The sequence below is a fragment of the Ambystoma mexicanum genome, chromosome 1p (genome assembly GCF_040938575.1).
Source record: "Ambystoma mexicanum isolate Mex_15411 chromosome 1p, UKY_AmexF1_1, whole genome shotgun sequence".
NCBI lineage: Eukaryota > Metazoa > Chordata > Amphibia > Caudata > Ambystomatidae > Ambystoma > Ambystoma mexicanum.
In genome coordinates, this window is record NC_090921.1 from 1506307556 (window position 1) to 1506329499 (window position 21944).

General features: G+C 44.4%; 1 protein-coding gene across 5 annotated transcripts in view; it reads right to left on the reverse strand.

Annotated features, from left to right (window-relative positions):
- Positions 1–21944, reverse strand: part of USF1 (upstream transcription factor 1) — a 1351219-nt gene that overhangs the window by 1043811 nt on the left and 285464 nt on the right. For all 5 annotated transcript variants that reach the window (XM_069607201.1, XM_069607199.1, XM_069607200.1 and 2 more), the window contains one exon: positions 16953–17065. In XM_069607201.1, coding sequence (XP_069463302.1) covers positions 16953–17065 — 113 coding nt within the window. The remainder of the gene's footprint in view (positions 1–16952; positions 17066–21944) is intronic.

A 21944-nucleotide genomic window follows, 5' to 3' on the forward strand; every position in this document is an offset into this window, starting at 1 on the left:
CCCTTGATCCACCAACCTCCTCAGGCAACAGGTTTATCCTTGTTGTAGTAGACCATGCTACTAGGTACCCTGAGGCAATTCCTATGAGGACTGTTACAGCTCAGGCTGTGGCTTAGGCCCTCCCTGGTATTTTTACCAGGGTTGGGTTTCCCAAGGAAGTAATCTCTGACAGGGGGTCAAATTTTATGTCCCACTACATGAAAGCCATGTGGAAAACCTGTGGAGTTACTTACAAGTCCTCTCCCACCTACCACCCTCAGACAAATGGGTGGTAGAAAGGTTCAACAGAACCATGAAGAGCATGATAGGTGCTTTAGAGGATCCCCTTAAAAGAGAGTGGGACCTTCTATTGCCATGCCTTCTCTTTGCTTATAGAGAAGTCCCTCAGGAGGGAGTAGGTTATTCTCCCTTTGAACTTCTCTATGGCCATCCGGTCAGAGGTCCATTGGCCCTGATCAAGGAGGGGTTGGAGAGTGCTCCTTCCCCCAAGCCAGTCAGAGTGATTGACTACGTAATAGGCCTCCGCAGGAGAATGTCACAAATGATGGCAGAAGCTAGTGATAACCTGAAAGCTGGACAAGCCCTGGTCAAGCATTGGCATGACCAGAAGGCTAACATGGTTGAGTTCACTCAAGACAAGCTAGTTCTAGTTATGATCCCAACAAGGCAGAGGGCCTTGCAAGATAAATGGATGGGACCCTTCAAGGTTGTGGGTAAACTTGGAGAGGTGAACTATTTGGTGGACTTGCACAATCCCAAGGAGGCTCCCAGAATCTTCCACACCAACCGACTAAAGGCGTATGTCTCCAGACCTGCAGTAGGAGCCTTGCTTCTGGCTTCAACGGAAGAGGAAGAAGAGAGTGACACTCTACCTGATCTCCTCAGAGGCTTACCCTTGGACGAAAAGATTGAAGGAGTAAATCTCTCTTCAAACCTGACACCTGCGCAACAAGAAGAGTGCAAAGCCATGTTAAATCAGTTTGCCTCTCTGTTCTCACTTTCACCAGGCTTGACCCCTTGGGGACAGCATGATATACTCACTGGTGACTGTCTGCCAGTCAAAAGCAGAGGATATAGAAAGTCAGAAAATGTAAGGACCCACATCAAAGGGGAGGTCAAGAAGATGCTTGATCTCAGGGTAATAGAGCCCTCTACTAGCCTACGGTCTAGCCCAGTTGTGTTAGTACAAAAGGCCGGATCCAAAGAATTGAGATTCTGCGTGGACTATAGAGCTCTTAATGCAGTCACCAAGACTGATGCCCACCCTTTGCCAAGGACAGATGAGTTGGTGGATAGACTTGATTCATCCAAGTTCCTCGGCACATTTGACCTTAAATCAGGCTATTGGCAAATCGCCCCGACAGACCATGCCAAGGAAAAGACTGCATTTGGGGAATGCAATCAGGCCTTTGAAAACCTGAAGAAAGCTCTTTGCCAAGCACCAGTACTGAGAGCTCCTGACTACCACCAAACTTTCATTGTGCAGACAGATGCTTCTAATGTAGGTATAGGTGCAGTCCTTAGCCAACTGGATGAGAAGGGTAGGGAGCACCCCATTTGCTTCATCACTAGAAAACTGAAGGTTCCTGAGACAAGGTGGGCAACAATCGAAAGAGAATGCTTTGCTATTGTGTGGGCACTGAAGAAGTTTAGGCCATACTTGTATGGTTCTACTTTTGTCATTCAGACTGACCACCAACCCTTGAGATGGTTAATGCAAATGAAGGGAGAAAATCCAAAACTATTGAGATGGTCCATCTGCCTGCAAGGGTTTGATTTCACCATTGAGCACAGGTCAGGGTGTCACCATCAAAATGCTGATGGACTCTAGGATGTATGTCACCGACTAGAGGTATGAGGTTCATCCAGGAGTGGATTAAATCCTCCTGTCCCTTAATCTGAGGGGTGGGGGTGTGAGTGTTAGGGAGAATTCTCTGTAAGGCTAATTTCCCAAACCTAGTGAGTGCCCCCCGCAGCTTTGCTGGATTTTTGGGGTTTATTTTTTTTGCTTTTTTTGCTTTTTTGCCCCTGATGGCAGTGGATACTACTTTTTATATTCGACCGCGAATATATCTCTATGGGATTTTCCCATTGTTCGAGGCTACCAACTTTAATTATTTAATCCTTATAGCCTCGAACATACTGCCGGTTTATTCATTTAATATTAATTTGCCGGTTGGTATTTTTTGCCAGGACTCGATTCTAAAATGGCGTTTGTGTTCTCTTCTGTGACCCCAACCCAAGTCGAGCCCTTTGTTCCACTTTTTGCTTGGCACCTAACCTTCCTTGCTCACCAGTAGACTGTGCCTTCCGAACTTGCTGTGGTTCTTTAAAAAGTGTTTTGTGTGTGTGCTTCCATAATTCTGCTTTTCCCTCCCTTTTTATTTAACTTGCTGGAGTGCCATCGAACGTTAAGCGTTCACCTCTGTCTGGAAATAAGTGGTGTTAACTAAGACTTGTCCAACAAGTAATCAGGGATTTACATATGATAATAGTGATTGTGTTTTGAACTTATCTTACCAATTTTGTGCTAGTGCGTTTTTAAGTGTGTGTTAAATAAATAATTATATACTTTTACACCAAAGCTCTGGTCAGTGTTTGCTTGTGCTACTGTATTTCTGTACCTATTTTGTATGCTCTTTATACTGCCCAACTCTTCTTGAGGGAAGTCTGACTGCTCAGCCACAGCTACCAAGTGAATCTGTGTGGTACAGACTGCTACCAAGTGGGTTTACTGCCAAACACCTGTAGTCTTAAATCTTTCACAGTGGTCCCTAAGGGAACTGCACAGGTTTCTGCCTAACACCAGCCAGAAATGCAAAGACCCAGGAGCAAGGCCCAGCAATGTTGTTACTAAAATACAAAGGTACGGGCAGAAAGAGGCAACTTTACAGACAGCAAGGAAATCAACTCCTACCAAGGTTATTGGCTCAGAAATTCAATTGTACCAGGATTTGGCACAGGTGACCTTGTTGAAGTGTAGACTCATGGGGCCAGTAGTAAAAGAGTTCATTAAAAACCAAGTCTGCTACAGGTGGACATTCCCTTTTGGACTTTTGTTTACTTGGGAAGGACAACAACATTGCATAACTTCATGTGAGGAAGGTCTATGGATTCTAAAGATCGAAGAACAAGGGACCCAACTAAAGGAAGCTTGCAAAGTCCATGAGACGGGGAGATTCAGAAGATGGGAATGGACTAAAGCATATCGAGGTAAAACATTGTGAGGCAGATCCCAAAGAAGAGTTGTCCAAGTATGATATCCACAGGCAGTGAAATGCAAATGGTGTCATGCGCAGTAGGAAAGCCAGGCACACCACCTTACAGAACACTCACACCCGGGGACTCCCTGACACATAACAGCGAGACTCTCCAAATCACAGTCAGCCCTTTACATGGTCACGCTACCTGTGGTGCGAGGGAAGCGTCACCAGCTTCAAGGCTCTGTCAGAGGGCGATATTATTTGTTCCCTCGTTTCCAGTGGCAACTGCCATGGAGATTGCGAGAGGGCTGGAGCAGGAGCAGTCGGAGGCAACCACTTCCTGGTTCAGGGCCGAATTCCCGGTCACGTGCCCTGAGCTCCACTCACGTGATCAGGAGTCGGCAGGGATAAAAGCGGCACACTTTGAACAACTCGCCGCTTCACAGCTGTTTCCCAACACTGTTTGGCGTTTTCGATTCACGGATTCATCTGAATACAGACCTCAAGCTTACGGATTACGGGCAGATTATTCTTGCTCCTTGGATTTGGTGTTTGGTTTCTGCTTGGATTTACAGACTTTTGGACTTTGGCTAACGTTTAACGGATTGTTTTGGATCACCCTTCTCTGCCTTGTCAAGTGTTCTACGGTCTTCAGGGTTCCTTGAACTACTACGTTGCCACAGCATTAAGAATACATCCAAGAATCATCAGGTAGTAGCCAGCGCTCAGTTTTTTGGCACCTGGCTTTAAGGATTGCTGACGCTTCCCTGCACCACAGCCTCAGAGTTCCTGGCAGTTGTAAAATCACCCTTGGGTAAGCCCTTTTTCAATAACAGTTACATTGTTGACAGTACTGTGCTTGTTTGTACTAATACCTAATTCATTCCACAGCTCTGGGGTCCTCGGCGGCGTCTGGTCCTGCGAAACAACCACCTGTGGCCTCAAGCCTCGCACAGGGAGTAGTTTTTTTTCTCTCTGTGTGGAACTTGGGGACAGAGGCCCATATATTCTTCACGACAAGTCAAGTCAAGACAAATGGGGCATGAAAACAGAAAAAATGTAGGTGTCTTAGAGGATGTAATGACACGCTGGATGGACCGGTGCTTTTAAACAAAAATTTGTCTTTATTGACTGTAATAAGTAGAAAGGAAAACAAAAGAAACAAACAAAAAATCAGGATCTTCCTTTCTCAGGTGGAGCAGTCCAGTAATATCTTTTAGCAGGCTAGGACAGCATGGTTCTGCAGTGCTTCCCAGCGTATGGATGAGTCCTGGACCCAATCCTCCTAGGCCCAGCAGTACTCAGCTGCTCTCTCTTCGCCTTCCAGCTGGATCTGAAACAATCCGAGGAAAATCCTATTAGTCCTTTCTTCATGTTTGCCTCATAAATGGGTTGTCCTGGGATTGTCCAATCACAGCCCGTCACGCTAGGAAGTTGTGATAAGCCCCTCCAAGTCCTGCCACTTTCTCTCCGACATGAAGATTTCCACCATGTCCTCCCGCCATGCGGCCACCCTTTCCGGTTACCAGGATCTACTGTGGGTCTGTTACGGGGTAAGTACGTGCAAGTACTGCTACGGACTCCCCTACCCTCCACTGACGAAGAGTTAACCCTCTGTGTCCCTGAATGCTTGGCCTCAGTCAGGTTTTTCTCCTCTGCCGGCCGATGCTCCGTATTGGTACACATAGCCGTGGGGCTACACAACACGGCGCTGTTCTGCTTCAAAACGGCCTGTGACATATGCGGACCGTGAGTGCAGAGATTCACATACCGCATTGTCTTTTCCACTGGTCGGGTTAGGGTCTCCTCTTTGGTTTTGCTCCGTATCACCCACAGTACCACCACATCCCCACCATTCTCCCACGTCCTCCAGCTCACCCGATGACAGAGTCTTTCCAGCCGAGGTCGAGTCGTCCCGCCACTCGCACGGCATCCCTGTAGAAGGGCCCTGTTTGCATGGCGGCTGGTTCCCCACTCCACTGTTGCCTGTGCTCTTCATGGTGTCCAAAATCCTCATAGTCTGCCTACTGATACCGGTATGAGATTGGGTCTTACAGAGGACAATTAGATTTGCTGCAGATAAGACATGCCGAGAGGGCCCTGGTATACTTGAGACAGAGGTATTATATCAGGCCAATAAGGCTGACCGCCTTCTGGCACGCCAAGTCCGTATGGACGAAGAAGCTAGGTCCATCAGAACTATAGAAATAGAAAATTGGGTGGGGTAAAATTAACTCCTCCTCTAGAGACATAATTAACGCATTTACAGAGTATTATTCAGCGCTATACACATCGTATTGCCCAGAATATCAAGTACAAATGACGTATGTGGAACAATGCCGGCTAAGCAAATTAGAAGAAGGGGACACGGAAGAGTAAGAGGGTGAGATTATATCCGATGAAGTAAGAGAGGCAACAAAGTATCAGGACCAAATATTTTTCCGCCTATTTTCTATAGGACCTACCATAGACAAATTGACCTCACTTCATTGTTTAATTATTTTAGGGAGGATGGTAGTATTACACCCTCAATGGAAGAGGCAAAGGTGGTGCTTTTCCCAAAGTCAGGTAAGGACAGGACTCAATGGATCCTTTAGACCCATTGCTCTTATTAATATAGATGCTAAGCTCTACACCAAAATATTAGCAACCAGATAGGGAAGGCAAGTTCCATTACTAATTCACCCTGAGCAATATGGCTTTGTAATGGGCAGGCAAACATTTGATAACACTAGACGGTTAAGCCATTTGATCGAGAAAATTAACAGAGCAGGATTGTCAGCAGGGCTTATTATGCTCGATGCCGAAAAGGGGTTTGATCTGGTTGAATGATCTTATCTATTTATTTTAATTAGCAGGTTAAAATATTACAATAAAACCATACCCCTCCCCACCCCCCTACCCAGCTGGCTACCCCCCCCCTTTAGCCCCTACATCGGATAGTGCAGTTCTTCAAGAGTCATTAATATCGAGAACATGCAGGCGTTGAGGGCAGTGTTGAAGATTAAAGTCAGACTGTAGAAATTCTAGCACCTCTGACTAATCCTGTGAGAATTCTATTCGTTCACCTTGAATCGTATAGGTAATCCGTTCAGTAACCAGCGGTGGATCTTTAGACTTCCACTTTTGAGCAAGTCCATCTGGGTGTTCTTGGTCTAATGTGATTACTCTTCATGTACAATGTCCATACTACTGCTATACCACATACGCTGTATTGTAGAACATTGTACTCAGTAACTCTACTGTATAAATAACTGCATGTTGTTAAGCTTCACACATTTGGCCGCTTATTGTAACCCACAAGCAAGCCTCCTTAAGTATACTTATAGCGCCTCGTTGCCTAGAGGGCTGCAGTGCGCTTTACAAATCCAAAATAAATAAAAGTCCCAGTAATGCAGCCAATTGTAATATAACAAAAGTTATACATTTCTGCTTTGAGTTAGGACGCATAATAAATTAAAAAATCTTCAAAGATTTAGGTTTTGATACACCAAATACCTTTTTCATTGATATATCAATTTCTGCTCAATATCCCGCCAAAACCGGGCAATGCCACCCAACATCCCCCTAATCCTCAATCGCCCCACGTTGTCTCCAGCATTGATCTGACCAGGAGGATTTGATTTTATGCAAACGGTCCGGTGAGTAGTGCCATTGGGTGAACAGTTTATATCAAAATTCCCATAATTGTACAGATGGAGTATATTTGGGAATATCCTTCCATAACCCCTCCCACTCCGTGTCGGACACTTGTATTCCTAAAGTTAACTGCCATCTTGCCTTATAATGTGGGGGAAGACAAGGAGGCGTCTCATTCACTATTTATATTAGAGCCTTATTTGCTGGATTATTAGTGACACATTTTTCAAAAGAGGTGAGCTGCCTGTTTATTTGAGGGGGGGGGCAAAATTCAGTGGCGTACCAGATTATATTGAACGCGGTCTAAGTTGTTTAGACCAAAGTCAAGTTTACATTGGACGAAAGATTTGCGGTCCTTACCTATGAACAGATCGCATATTTTCATGCATCCTGCTTGCTTCCATTTGGGGAATGCCCGAGGTTCGCAGCCCGGAACAAAATCAGGGTTAAAGAATATTGGGGTAAACGGAGAGGGAAATGTTGTAAGCTTATACCGTTTGACCGCTGTGTCCCAAACATCTTCCGCCAAACCCATGATCAATTATTGTGCGGTTTGATAAAACTTGAAAATTTGGAAGGCCATTCCTCCTTTTTCAGTGGGAGTAGTCAAAACTTCATAAGCAACCCTTGGAGGTTTGTTATTCCAGATATAATCAGAGATCTTTTTACGCAGCGTTTTAAAAAATGTGGCGGGAATTCGAACTGAAAGTGCATGAAAGAAGTATATCATCTTAGGGAGTATGGTCATTTTTATAACATTCATCCGTCCATGCCATGAAAGAGATAGTGAGCCCCATTGTCCGAATTGGTTCATAATCATTTTCAATAGGGGAGGGAAGTAAGCTTCATAAAGGCCAGCTAAATGCAGGGTAATTGCTACTCCCTAAAGTCTAATGTGATTTTGTGCACAACCAAATTGAGTTTGAGTACGTAGTGAGGATACAGTGCTAGGAGGCAAAGATAAATTTAGTATTTCTAATTTAGCTAAATTAATTTTTAAACCCAACACCACACCATATTTCTCCAATTCTCGTTCTACTGCAGGTAAGGTCGTAGTCGGTCCTGGGATAATTAACATGTCTGCATATGCCATAATTTTATGCCCTATCCCCTCCGACTGTATACCTTGAATGTCTGGCGTTTGTCAAACCCTAGCTAAGAAAGGCTCCAGGGCTATGGCTTACAACAAAGGCGACAAGGGACAACCCTGTTTTATGCCTCTCAGAAGGGAGATGGGAGAAGAGAGCTGCCCATTAATAAGCAATCGGGCCATCGGGCGTTTGTAGTTTACTTTCATTTTCGCTATAAACTGAGGGCCAAAGCCCATCTTTGCCATGGCCTGGAAGAGGAAAGACCACTCAACCCGGTCAAAAGCCTTATCGGCATCTAATCAGAGCAACATCACTGGGATCTGTTTATTTTCTACTTTTTCTAAAATATGACATGTACGCCTAATATTGTCATGTGTCTGTCGGTTATATATATAAAGCCGGCTTGATCCGAATGTATAAATCGAGGGGAGCAAGCCTTCTAGCCTGTTTGCTAGTATTTTAGAATAAATCTTTGCGTTTATGTTAATAAGATGCGATAGGGCGGATCCACATCTACTAGGATCCTTGCCAGGCTTTGGAAAGATTATTATCTTTGTTTCCTCCATAGAGCATGGTATGCAACCTGAGCTAGTGAACGAGTTGTAGTGATGCACTAATAACCTTGGTACTAATACATGTCGGAACATCCTATAAAAAAAAGAGATGAAAAACCATCAGGTCCTGGAGATTTATTTGGGGGAAGCGAATGTATAACTCTTATTACCTCTTCAGGAGTGACATCTTTTTCAAGGGGTTCCTGCTCCGTCAACGGGACCCGGGTAAGGGCAACTGATTGCAAATAGAGTGACTGAGATTGTTTATCTGGGTGTTCAGTACAATATAAATTAGAATAAAATGTATGGAATTGCAAAATAATTTGCAGGGTTCCATAACGACATGCCCATCCGGTAATTATATTGATTGTATGGTTTGTATAGTTTGCCAGGCAATTTTTTTGATGTAGTTGTCTCGCCAATAAGGTATCTGCCCTGTTAGCCTTAACATAATATGACTGTCGCAAGTACAACAGCGATTTCTCAGCTTTCTTAGTTTGAAATAAATTATTTACCTTTTGCAATTCTATACGCTTTCAAAATTGCTGGATCTGTTTTCGTTTCCATTTTCACCATTAGATGTTGTAATTCAGCTTCAAGTTGAATTTCCAGAGCTAATCTTTGTTGTCGTTTATAAGATGCCTCTGCTATAAAGATCCCCTGCATTGTTGCTTTGAATGCGTCCCATGTCGTGTTTACAGAAATATCAGGTGTCAAATTACGATCAAAGAATTCCTCTATTACATCTTCAAGTTTCCCCTTTACCACTGGGTCCTGTAATATCTCAGAAAGAAATCGCCAGGTCCACACCCGCCGAGTCATCCATGCTATATCAATCAAAGCGGTCACAGGGGCATGATCTGAAAGCGCAATTGGGTGGCAAGTGATAGAAGATACCCTACCAAAAAGGATTTTCGAGACCCAGGCATAATCATTGCAGGGAAAACGAACGGTGCACATGTGAATATTTATATCCCTTTGTTTCCCCCATTAAAGCGGATTATACACCCACCAACGTTAAATCATTGATTTTTTAAAAAAATGTTTAGAGGGTGCAAAGAGGTGGTAACCGCACTCCGATCTCGGAGGGGGTCTAATGCGATATCAAGGTCTCCTAGTAGTACTATTTCACCCTCACAAAACGCTTCTAGTTGAGAAATTACTGATTTCAGGAGCCCTCCTGGCCCATAATGGGAGCATATATGGATGCCACTGTAAATCTTTTAGGGCCGATTCCCAAAATTGCAAACACATAACGTCCCTCTTTGTGTACATGTTTTCAGCACCTTGCAATTGGGGCCAGATTTCATCGCTAATAGGACACCCGCCATTTTAGCAACCCCATCATACCACCGGATACCGACAAAGCCACAGTTTGTATATATCCGCTAAACATATGTGCGTCTCTTGGATCGCCACCAAATCTGGTTGTGACGCCCCTTGAGAGCATCAGGTTTTCTGCGCTTCGCCGGTGTGTTCAAACCCTTTATGTTTAGTGTCAAACATTTAAACAGTCCCAGTTACCTAAAGGAAACTTCTAACATCAAAACAATCTGCATGTTCTGGCATTACTGGATATCTTGTGCACAAATACCATGCATTACCTCCCCATCCCACACACCCATCCAGCCACGCCATACCCTTAAACCCCCCCTAACCCCAACTTTTTCATTTAAATCCCCCAAAAGAGTCCCCTGGTGTGTTCCACAGTACCTCACATATCCCAAGGTAATTAGCCCCAGCCGTGAACCCACAATTTCCCCAGGGCAATGTGCAGGGTAACATAGTACCCCCATCTGTTACCTGAACAGATAGACTCCCAACTGGTATGCACCATCTCCTCCTCCATATTTGGTGTTAGTATATAGCCTGTGTTCCTTACAGTCTAATGTTGCGACAGCTGCTGCTTATTTGGAGGGTTTAGGGGTAGGTCCCCTAAGGCGAGCTTTCCAAGCCTTCTATTGAGTTTTCTGCTTCCTTGCCCGACGCGATACTGTCGACCACTCTCATGGTCTCGGATACGAGTGCGACCTCCCCATCCTCCTCTTCTATTTGTAGCAAAGCCAAGCCTGCTTCTCGGGAAGTAACCGTAAGCTGAGATCCACCCAAAGAGAAAAGTATACCAAAGGGAAAGGTCCATCTATACCTAATCACGCAAGCTTGTAGAGCTCTGACTACTGGTAGCATTTCACGCCTTTTCTGGAGAGTGTTCAGAGATCCTGAAAAAGCTGGATTTCCATCCTGTTATAAGTGATCGAGCTTTGCTCCCGGGCCGTTCTTAAAATCTGTTCCTTTTGTTGATACGAGGAGCACCCTGCAAGGACGTCTCAAGGGCGAGCCCTGGGGTCACTCCTTTTCGGGCCGGTTCTATGTAGGTGGTCTAGCGAGATTACAGGCGACTCCTCAGCCGGAATCAGGTCAGCAAATATTTGGTGCCACATCTTTTAGCTGAGAGTCCAGAACCGATTCCGGTAAATTTCTCACCCAGATATTTGAACGTTGAGATCTGTTCTCAAAATCTTTGCATTGCAATTCACGATTTCGCGTCAGCCTAGTGAGTTCTTCTAAAGCAAGGTCTGTCTGTTTTCTTTCCTGTGATAATTCATGAATCCGTTCACTTACCTCAATTTGCTCGCCAAGTGTAGCAATGTCCTTCCTGAAGTCTGAGAGCGATTACTTGATTTCTGCCGTGAAGGAGGTAAACTGCGCTTGGAAAGAGGCAGCAAAATTGTCTTGAACTGCTGAAAACTAGTCGTAAAATCTTCTTTGGCAGCTGCCAAGCATCGTTTCCGGGACACTTAGACCTTTGGGTATAGAAAATTGCTCAGCGACACTAGTGGGTGCAGTCTCCAACATCGCTGCCCCCCAGAGCCTCTGAAGTGGGCTTTGTTTAGTGTTTATGTCTTTAGAGGGCTGCTGTTGAAGGATCTTTTTTCCCCTTCGGCATATGACCAAGAATCTGTGCAGGGTGTAAGCTTAAGGATACAGAGATTTGCTCCATGAGCTGTTGGATGTTGCGGCTGTGAGCGAAGAATATCCTGGGGAATGGGCCGTCTTCTAGAAATGGCCACCTACACGCTATGCCTGTGGAGGAGTGCGAGCTCATGTCAGTCAGCAATTCCCTAAGCAGCGTCTGTAGTTTGAATGATGTACTGGCAAAAGAGGCTAGAGCAGCCCACTATGGTCTACTACTTGCCCCAGAGTATATTTCTCAATTAGTGATTGATATGAATGAGTATCCACAGGACTATATTAAACTTGCTGGCCCATAGATACTGTTATGTTGAATTATTCTGACTCACCGGCAGATAGCAGGCAGTTCCACAGGTCATGACTGCTTATATAGCTTTTATGGGACTGTCCCGTCCCATCCGCCTGTTTCGCAGCACTTTTAGAAGAATCAATCACGTGGGTAGTGTCGGCGATAGTTCTAGTGAATGGAGCCCGAAATGAGAGCAGGGAAAATATGCTGATAGATGGCCACGCTTTGTAGTGGTTCCCAGGGTTAGCCAAGTCTCCAAAGTTCCTGCAATCTAGTAAGCGGGCTCCCTTTAACACCGATATCAGTCAAGATTATTTCGAAAACCACGTAGTCTGAGATTAAAGCGGGCGGGGAGCGCGATCCGCCACACCCAATCTGTACCTCGTTTCGCTACTGCGTTGCAGGCGGTGCAGTGGCACTTCCCACGGCAGTTGAGTCTGGAGGATGAGCCAGCGGATGCCCGCGCCATGTAGGTGGCCCCAATGTTGCCCTGGTCCCCAGAGTGCTTGCTAGCACAGTGGCAAGCCCACCTTGGCGCGAGAAGTTATTAAAGCCGCAGTCCCAAGTCCAGAGTAAACCAGGGTGTAGCAAGCTCCAAAAGTGCTGTGCCACAACCAATCGGTGCCACAATACCGATGTATTCAAAAACCCTGGCGGAATGAAGGCTCTTCCCGTTGCTTTAGTTATTCCTCTGCAGTGAAACGTAGAAAGTCCCCATGTTCTGCTTTCCGGAGTCTGGATATATGTTAAATTCGGGCCGCTTCTTCAATAGGTGCGGCGGACATCTTGAGTCTGTCTTATTTTTTTTTTTTTTTTTTTTGTGTTAACCCTTAGGTTTTTACAAAGCTGTCGTTCTCCTTACGACATCTTGAACATCTAAGACACCTTATTAATTTTTAACAATGGAAGCTATGGGTTTTGGCCCTCAGTTTCTGCAAATGGTAAGAGCCAATCTCCAATTCTACGACTAGCTATTAACAGATCTCTCCCAAGAGGTTCAGGTTACTCGGGGGACCAAATTAGGTTGCCCGTTATCGCCATTACTATATGCACAACACTTTCAGCCGCTTTTGTCTAGAATTAGGGAAGAGGAGGATATTAAAGGTATTCAATTTGGGGGAGAGGACCATAAAGTAATGGCTTTTGCCGACGACTTATTGTTGATGGGGACCAACATGCCCTCATCTTTATCAGCCTTAGCAAACGCATTGAAACAGTTTGGGGAAGTGGCGGGGGTAAAAATGTACATAGAAAAATCATTAATGTTGAAATTTCAAAAAAGGGAAAGCAACAGGAAAGAGGGTTATGAAGACCAATACGTATTAACGGAACAGATAAGAGATATTTGGGCATTCAATTAACAGATTCTCTTGAATTGATGTACCGGGCAAAATATCCATAGCGTCAAACAATGGCTCATGACACATAGGACCTAATTCATACAAGTGTTTTATAATGACGCAATGCCATAGGAAAATATTCTGTGAATCGGGCCCATAGTTTTCTGACAATATCATGGACAGGAAGAATAAACGTAATTAAAATGATGATACTCCCAAAAGTCCTATACTACTTCCAAGCATTACCGATTGCGGTTCCAATGATATTTTTAAGACTCTCAATAAGATACTGAGGGACTACATTTGGCAAGGCAAGAAATCTAGTGTTGCATGGAAGATATTGACGCCACCTGTAATTAAAGGCGGGATGGGGGCCCCAGATGTTAAAGTCTATTATCAAGCGGCACAATTGCGAATAATAAGGGAATGGTTCATGGGTGATATGGAGAAAATGTGGGTGCAAATGTACAGGGCAGTGTTTGGTAAACCCCTTCAGGAAGTACTATTGTGCCAAAAGCAAGATTGCCCTACCAATATGTACAAAAGTTACATCTCAGCGCTAATGGCACAGGTATGGGATGTGTTGGTGAAGCGATCAGGTATCACTACGTTTCCCTTCCCTTTACACCTCTTTTTCGTAACCCTCAGTTTACTCTGGGTTCTGAGCCGAAAGCATTTAAGATGTGGGAAGATGCAGGATCTTTGAAGATGGGTGACATGGTAGAAGGCCAAGAGATCAGAACATTTCAACAAAGCAAACAAGCATTCACGTTGAGCGAAAATTAAAGAATGAGGTATATTCAACTCGGACATTCGTTAATGGTCAATAAGCGTCTAATAATAAGGGATGTATCCCCATTTGAAAAATACACCACTACAATTTCAGGTTATGGCATTGTACAAGATAACTGGAGAGAATTCGACTCAAGGCGAATGGGGGTACATGAAACTATGGGAGTTAGATACAGGTACTTTCATAACTGAGAGTCAGTGGTTGGCGGTATGGAAGGATATCCCAAAATTGATGCGGGCAATACAGATAAGGGAAATGTGTGTTAAGGTAATGGTACAATGGCATCTCATACCGGAGAAATTGCATACATTTTATAAGAATGTTTTGGGGGATGGTTGGCGGGGATGCAAAGATGTAGGGTCATAGGTCTATATATGCTGGGAGTGCCCGGAAATTAATGTTTTTTGGGGAAGTGTAAATAGCACAATGTATGAGATCTTTGGTCCCCAGGTACGAAGAGAAATGGGTGAGGCAATGTTGGGCTTGGGAGACATTTTAGAGGTTTTAACCGAAAAGAAACAAAAGATAGCGTATATGTTATTGACGGTTGCCTCATTGTCCCTTATACCACAAAAATGGAAACAATCTATGGTTCCTACTGAACATGAATGACTGATGAAAATGTGGCATCATGTTTCTCTGGAATGGGTTACCCATGTATAACAAGGGCAGCAACAGAAATTTAAGAATGACTGAGTTTGAGATGGACTTTTTGCACAAAGACTTTCGTGAGAACTGGTGCCCACAAAGAACACAGATCTTGGACTTATTCAATTAAAGTATAATTCTCTGTAAGTGCAAGAAATTATAAAACCAAAGTGGTAGCTGCCCTGGAGGGGAGGAGGGGGGGTCGGGAGGGGACCGAGTTGGGGTGTTAGTGAGGGGGTGTTTTGTATGTTATATGAAGAAAAATGATAATAAGTATAAAAATAGAAAATTCTCCAGAGAAAGATACAGAGGCACTGCCTTTTCTACTAGAGTGGCCAAACACTGGAACTCGCTAGAGAGGAAAATTCACACTTTACAGGAACACTTGAATTTCAGGAAAAAGCTAATGATCATGGCTCTTCAATGAATAATAGACAGAAAGCTTAACTTACAGCCATCAAGCAGTGGAAACATTACCTCTTAATAGACACAGCTTAATGCAACAACATGTTGGCTCCGACCACCCTCGTAGAGCAGAACGCACGGCTCTAAGAGAACTAGATGGGCCAGAAGACAACACATGAAGACAACTATGCGAAAACCCTAAATGAAAGCCCCACCTGTCTCCCAGAACATCTAAACCACAACTCCGGATGTCTTCACACACCAATCTCAAAAAGCCAAACACATCTCTCCACTACACAGTAGACAGCAAAACCTATTAGATGAGAACACATACACACACAAACACACACACACACTTTTAAAAATAACACTCTGCCCAGACTTCAAACACTACAAATCAACACCTCCAACTCAAAGTGACTTTCTCAGGCCCTAGCCAACAAATGCCCAACAATGACCACGAGGCACCGACTATTTGCACAAAGCCCCTGATGTATCCTAGCCTTCCCACCTAGAAAGCCCACACACATGCATAGCTCGGGCGACTCCGATATGCATCTTCAACACAAAGCACCAGAATCTTGCAGTCCCCTTAACTAGCTAAACCCATCCCCATCCAATTTTTCAGATCTGCCTCAATATCGTGCAAATGGCAGCAGAGCACTGTACACATCCTAATAACCTAACATTGCTCATCAGTTCAGTCACCGACTTTAATTTTCAATACATGATAGGCTATAATCAGAAGAAAACATCGATCCTGCAAAGAACCTTTAACTGTACTGGGGGCCCACTACATAAACAAGTGGGTGCTTGTTCTGCTAAAATGTTAGGAAGACACCTTACAGGGACGGATGGCAGGCTAATACAGCAAGTATACAGCGATTATAAGGGTGGACAAGAGTAGAGGGCCAGTATGAATACACCAGGGAGCCCTTCGGCTGGATTGTTCGAGTCTACTACTGGCACAAGAAAGGGAGCTAGCCCTCACAGCACAGGATAAGCTGCAGTCATATCTGTACAGGCTTCAACAGTTGTTTTTTTAAGCTGGAGAACAGAGCCCAACTCCCACATATCAGAACAAGCCACAACAGCATTAGCACGGGTTTCACATGTGTGTGTTTAGCCTTTCCTAGGCAAAAAGCAGAGAATACAATTGGAAAAAGACATTTTGTTCACTCAAAGTTACAGAATAAATTGGGCAAACGTCCTGCTGCGTGGCTAAAACTTTGTAGCATCACAAGCATCATAACACATTGCATTAAAGAGCAAAAACTGTGACATAATACAGAACAGCAAGCCATAACAATGCAAAACATGGTAAATTTCAATGAGTCTGTGCACTGTTCGTCTGTCTCCATCTAGTAGCTATATTGTACACATTGGTCCAGATAAATTAAGGACTGACAGATGAAGAGGAGCGTGGCTGCCTGGGAATGTCCGTCATTTAGCTTGGTTCCTTGCTAGGGTCCAGGGAATTAAGGAACTTTATGTTGAGAGGAAGGTCTACCATGTACATGAAAAAAGCAGGCCCACCCAATTCTCCTTTCTTAGTACCCTTGGGGAAGATGAGTGCAGTCTGATGCCTCAAAATAACTTTCAGTTACTGTGCTCAGTGGAGCCCCCTCAGTCTTGGCCGATAAAGAAGAGCAATTGAATCTGCCCCTGAACACAGTCTGAGCATATAAGACTACAAAGATGGAGGAAAAAGCAAATTGAAATTCTGAAATATCCCCAGTAACCATTACTCCACTTGCAATCCACAAATACCACATGGGATCCAGGCAACCTCAGCAAGTGGTTACTTAGCATACATTATCAATCTCACTCCAAATGTATACCTAACAGGTAAAGAAGTAATGAGAAAATAAGGACCAATGTGGAAAATGGGAAACGGGGAGAGATTGGGGTTAGACTACATTTCGGGATCACAAGGCTCATATCATGATTATACAGCCCCAGAAATTAACACAACCTAGGACCAATGTGACACAAAATTACCCTTCATTGGTCATACCTGCGTCCCACCATTCTCAGTGCGGAAGACATACTTGATGTTGGGATCTGAGAAAGTGGTGGCGGACTGAATGCTTGCAATCGCAACGCTAGTAGGATCCTCGCCAGTTGCCCCTGCGCCTCAGAGAAAAAGAAAATAGGAAATAATGTTCAATTCTTTGTTTATATATAAATCCAAAGATCTTTTAATCTTAATAAAAAAAATACACAGCACCAAAAAGAGCACAACAAACAAAGGGTGGGGTCTGGGGAGCAGAGAGAAGGGTGGGTGGGTGGGGTCTGGGGAGCAGAGAGAAGGGTGGGTGTATTTTGATGTGCATTTTTACTTTTGTCTTCTTTGGATATGGAGTTTTAAAACCACTCCATAGGCATCATCTTTTTCTTGTGCGTCGCACAGCACCTTCAGTGCAGTGCCACAGGGATGTCTTTCAGACTTCCCAGGGTTTAAATACCTTCTCTAGGACTGACTACTGCCTCCCAGAGCATGTAAAGTTAAATTGGCTTTACTAGTCTTTAAATTTACTGACCCAGCACACACTACCTTCCTATAGAGTGCTGGAGGGGTTGCCTAGCATCCCCTGACTCTAAACACTCATGTAACAGTCAAATGTTACCCTTTCCCTCTTGAAATAGCTGGTGGCAGTGGTTTAGAACAAACTACCATGATTTTTCCTGACCGTGAACACTGGTAGCCAAAAATCGGAGCAGCCATGTTTTTCAATATGTAAGACCTATCTGTAAAAAACAGACTCCGGTCAACTTTTTTCGCCATTTCTTTTTGGAAAGGTCCTTCTAGTGTTTGTCTGTGCGCGCCAAACCAGGTTTGGGCCCTTTGATCGTTGGCCTTTGGCTGGCTTCAGTGCTGAAGCCCTCGTCTGGCGCCAGAGTGTCTGGGGTGGACAGGATGTGAGGGAGGTGCCCGAAACTGCCTGTGCTTAGTCTCCTAGGAGACCTGAATGCACTCTGGCGTGATTGGCTGGCTGGGTGCTAGGTAAGTGACAGCTAGGCTGGAGTGAATGGGGGAAAACTGTTTAAAAAGCAGGCCTCTGGGACTTGGAAAGCAGAGTCGACCACTGGAACGAAAGAACCGAAGACGAGCAGAAGGAAGACGACTGCTGCAACTCCTGGTCCACCAGTGATGTCCTGCTGCAGATCCGAATTGCCTAAAACTCCATCGACAGAGAAGCCCTTCAAGGTTAACTTCTTCCCTTGAGTTTGGTGGAAACAACCAACTTGCAAGTCATCTGGACACTGTCTCTATACCGGTCGAATATTCTTCAGAGTGCTGTTGAAAACCGGATAGCCAGTGAGAAGGGTACCAGTTTGTAGTCTTTAAGGCACTCGCACCTTAAACCGATGTTTTGCCAAGCTTGTGGCCTCTTCCCTGGGCAGTGCAGGAACCTCCCGACGTCGTCCGTGTCCCCACGACTGAAGCTCAGGAACAGCAAGATCTGCAGGAACTGCCAGGAACAACTGCCTCAGCTACTGCTCTTCTTCATTTAAAAAGGTACTGTGCAAGTGCGGTCAAGAAATACTTTCTGCCGCGGTGAAAGTTTGTGACACTTTCCCAACTTTGAAGGCTTGTCCTTCCCTAAACCGACATAACACTTCATCTGACCAACTACGTCTAAAAACCATGGCAAAGACTTAACCGTTTACTACCAGAACTGTGCTATCCTATCCAAGACTCTGAACCATTGTCTTTGGCCCAGGCGAATTGAATTGAATTGCTGGTTGTAGTGAACTGAAACTATTTTCCCTAATTCTCTTAACCTTGTCTTTTTACTCCTTTTTAAAAGTAACTGAAGTGCCATTCTGCTCCCACTTCAGGGGAGCTGAACTTGTTCAGAAACTGATTTATTGTGTATTGTAGTATATTAGATTGTGATATTGAGATGCTCTTACTAGTGGAATGTTTTCCAACTGACTGTGTAAATAAATGTATATTATTTTTCCAAGAAACCGGTTTGTTTGAACCACCGATTGCTGCCCGTTTGTGTAACCTCTTGTACTGCTCACTTTACTCTTGAGATAGGTCTGGCTGCTCAGCCACTTCTACCATATTACTGTGTAGTACAGGCTTGTACCAAAGGTGAAATTGTACTTACACTTGTAGTTTTAATTGTATGTAGTGTCCCCAAAGGGTACTGCAGGTGATTCTGCCTAACACAGTGTGTGCTGGGTCTAGCAATTTAAAAAGACTAGTAAAGTCAATTTAACTTTACATTCACTGAGAGACAGTCAGTCCCAGAGAAGGTATTTAAACCTTGGAAAGTCTGAAAGACAACCTCGTGCCACTGCACCGAGGGGGCTGTGTGACACTCAAAGATGATGCCTAGGGAGTTGTCTAAAACTCCATATCCAAAAAACACAAAAGTAAAACACACATCAAAATACATGAAAGAGTGGGGAATAAAAAGGCTCACACTCTTTTCAGGTGAAAATTAAAGTCCTAGAAATCCAGCAAAGTTGCCGGGGGGTCTCAAAAGGTAAGGGAAATTAGCATATGCTCCTTGCGCAGCAAATCTAGCAAACATCTAGAATTACAACTAGTCTGCAACGAAAGGACCGCAAATAATCCTCATTTTGTTAGGCAACAAACCTCTAGAACTCGATCCTGGTATTGGCTCAAAATGCCCCACAATCCACCAATTTCTCAAATCTCTCAAAATGTGGCTTTCTTAACACCAGGCCATGGACTAATCCCACGGCACACACAGACGGTGACTCACAGTACTGCAGTACGGTTAAAAGATGCAAGCCCAAATGCTGGTGACCCACACCATGTACAGCGCTTCGCTGCTCTCGAGCAGTAGTGTTATAAACGATAAAATAAACAGGGATAACTTTTTTACAACTTTACCACCCTTATTTAAACAGAACCCCCATCATAATTCTCTATGTCCTGGAATCCGGTCTGACTTGAAGTAGGTGAAGCCTTTTTCGCTTCACTCATCTGCTCAACTCCAATTCTATGACTACCATGGTGCAGGAAAATTTTCATTCATTTTCTTGTTTTCATTTCATAACACACACCATCTTAAATACAATGCTACATGAGTATTCTATGTTTTGCTTTTTCCCCTCTTTTGTCTGACATTTTATATGCCTTTTTTGGTTTGCCTAGTACAGGCTGGTGGTGGTAGTGATCCAGGTTTTACTTATTTTTTAAGTGCACTAATTCGCACCATCTTTTTTACTGCATAATACTGATTTCAGTACCATATACTCAAAATGGGCCTCCACATCTGGTTGAAATGTGCTTGGCTGTAAAGATTGGAAGGAGGTATCTGTGATACTATCCACTATATGGTTGGGGTAGAGGCACAGAGGCACCCCAGTCAAGGCTCTCAAATGGTAGCAAAGGACGAACAACCAAGTCTGAGACTCAAGGGAGGTGATGCAGGCTGTTTTTTTAGGTATAGTGAATCCCCAAGGCTCCCACAAGGGATTGTCCACACACTATGTTATGTGCTAAAAGTTATTTTATAGCTTAGGTTTAGATAAATATATACACATACAAATAAGACTCACTTTGTACTCGGGCAACTCAACTTCAACAGTTAACACTATATATAGTTATATGTGGACACCACCACACCCTTGAGAGTTGTTCTTCGGTTTGGAATGGCAGGAAACCACTGGCTGGCACTTCTCTGCAGGCAGCAATACTGGACTTCCTCAGACTTGGAAAAGTGGACAGATGTCGTGGTTGCAGTGCCCCTGGAAGATTTCTTCAGTTGGTTGGAACTTGGCAAGCTCCAGGCATTGACCAGAACTATCCCAGGGTACCCCCTCTTCCAGGGGATACACAGCAGTCTGGCTTTCTTATGGTCACGGACAGCCGCTGGACAAAGGACGATGCTGGTTGACTTCTTGGGATCAAGATCAAGATGTCCCGTCACTGGACCCACAAAGATACCTCTACAGGACAACAGGTGCACAGGACTGGCTTCCAGCACACTTTCAGGTGAATAACAGCAGTGGCACGTGGCACGATGTCCCCTCATAGCTACGGGAAGAGGTCAACGTGTCCAGGTTCTCTCAGTCCTTGAATCAGCACACCAGCCTTTGTTTTTGTTGAAGAGATGCAGCAGCAGACTTCTTTCTCCATCTGAAAACTCCAAGTTTCTGACACAGTGGTAAGAGAGGGGGTCTTCTGTTATACACAAATCCCCCATTCGGTTAGGCTGCACTAGGCTCAGTCAGCCAATCACACACCAGGGCATTCATAACAGCACCCAATCAGGCTTCCAGGAATTCAGGTCATTCATTCAAAATCAAGACACCCAAAACAGTGGATGTGTATTGGGGGCCAGCCTCTCAGAGCACACACTGAATTCACTCCAGGTTGAACAACTGCTATCGCTTTTCACACCCTGTTATGGACTGCTTCTTGTTATGAGTCACGCGAAAATGTAACCTAAAGTGTATAAAACCTATGTGTTTGCACCAAAATAGCAGAGGTCCGAACAAAGCTGTTGCTACTGTTTGCTCGAGTGCAGTGTATGAATAAACTCTGGCTTTTGAACTTACTATCTGTGCAGACATCTCAGTGTGAACATTAGTTATCCACAGCGGGGCATTATGATATATGAAATAAGTCATTTATAATGCGCCTGTACGCAATTGTTTTAGGCGCGACAAGACAAGGAGGGGGAGACAATGGGAGGACAAAAAAAAATGATCTTACTAGGCCTTGTGTCATTCAGATCATGGAGGCAGGGGACTCTAGGATTGCAAATACAGTCCCTAAGTGCGTGATAATCCTGGTCAGGTAGGAGCCTGGTGCCCAGGTAAAGAGAGAGAAAAAGAGAGAGAAAGAGAGAGAAAGAGAGAGAAAGAGAGAGAGAAAGAGAGAGAGAAAGAGAGAGAGAAAGAGAGAGAGAAAGAGAGAGAGAAAGAGAGAGAGAAAGAGAGAGAGAAAGAGAGAGAGAAAGAAAGAGAAAGAGAAAGAGAAAGAGAAGAGAGAGGAGAGAGAGAGAGAGAGAGA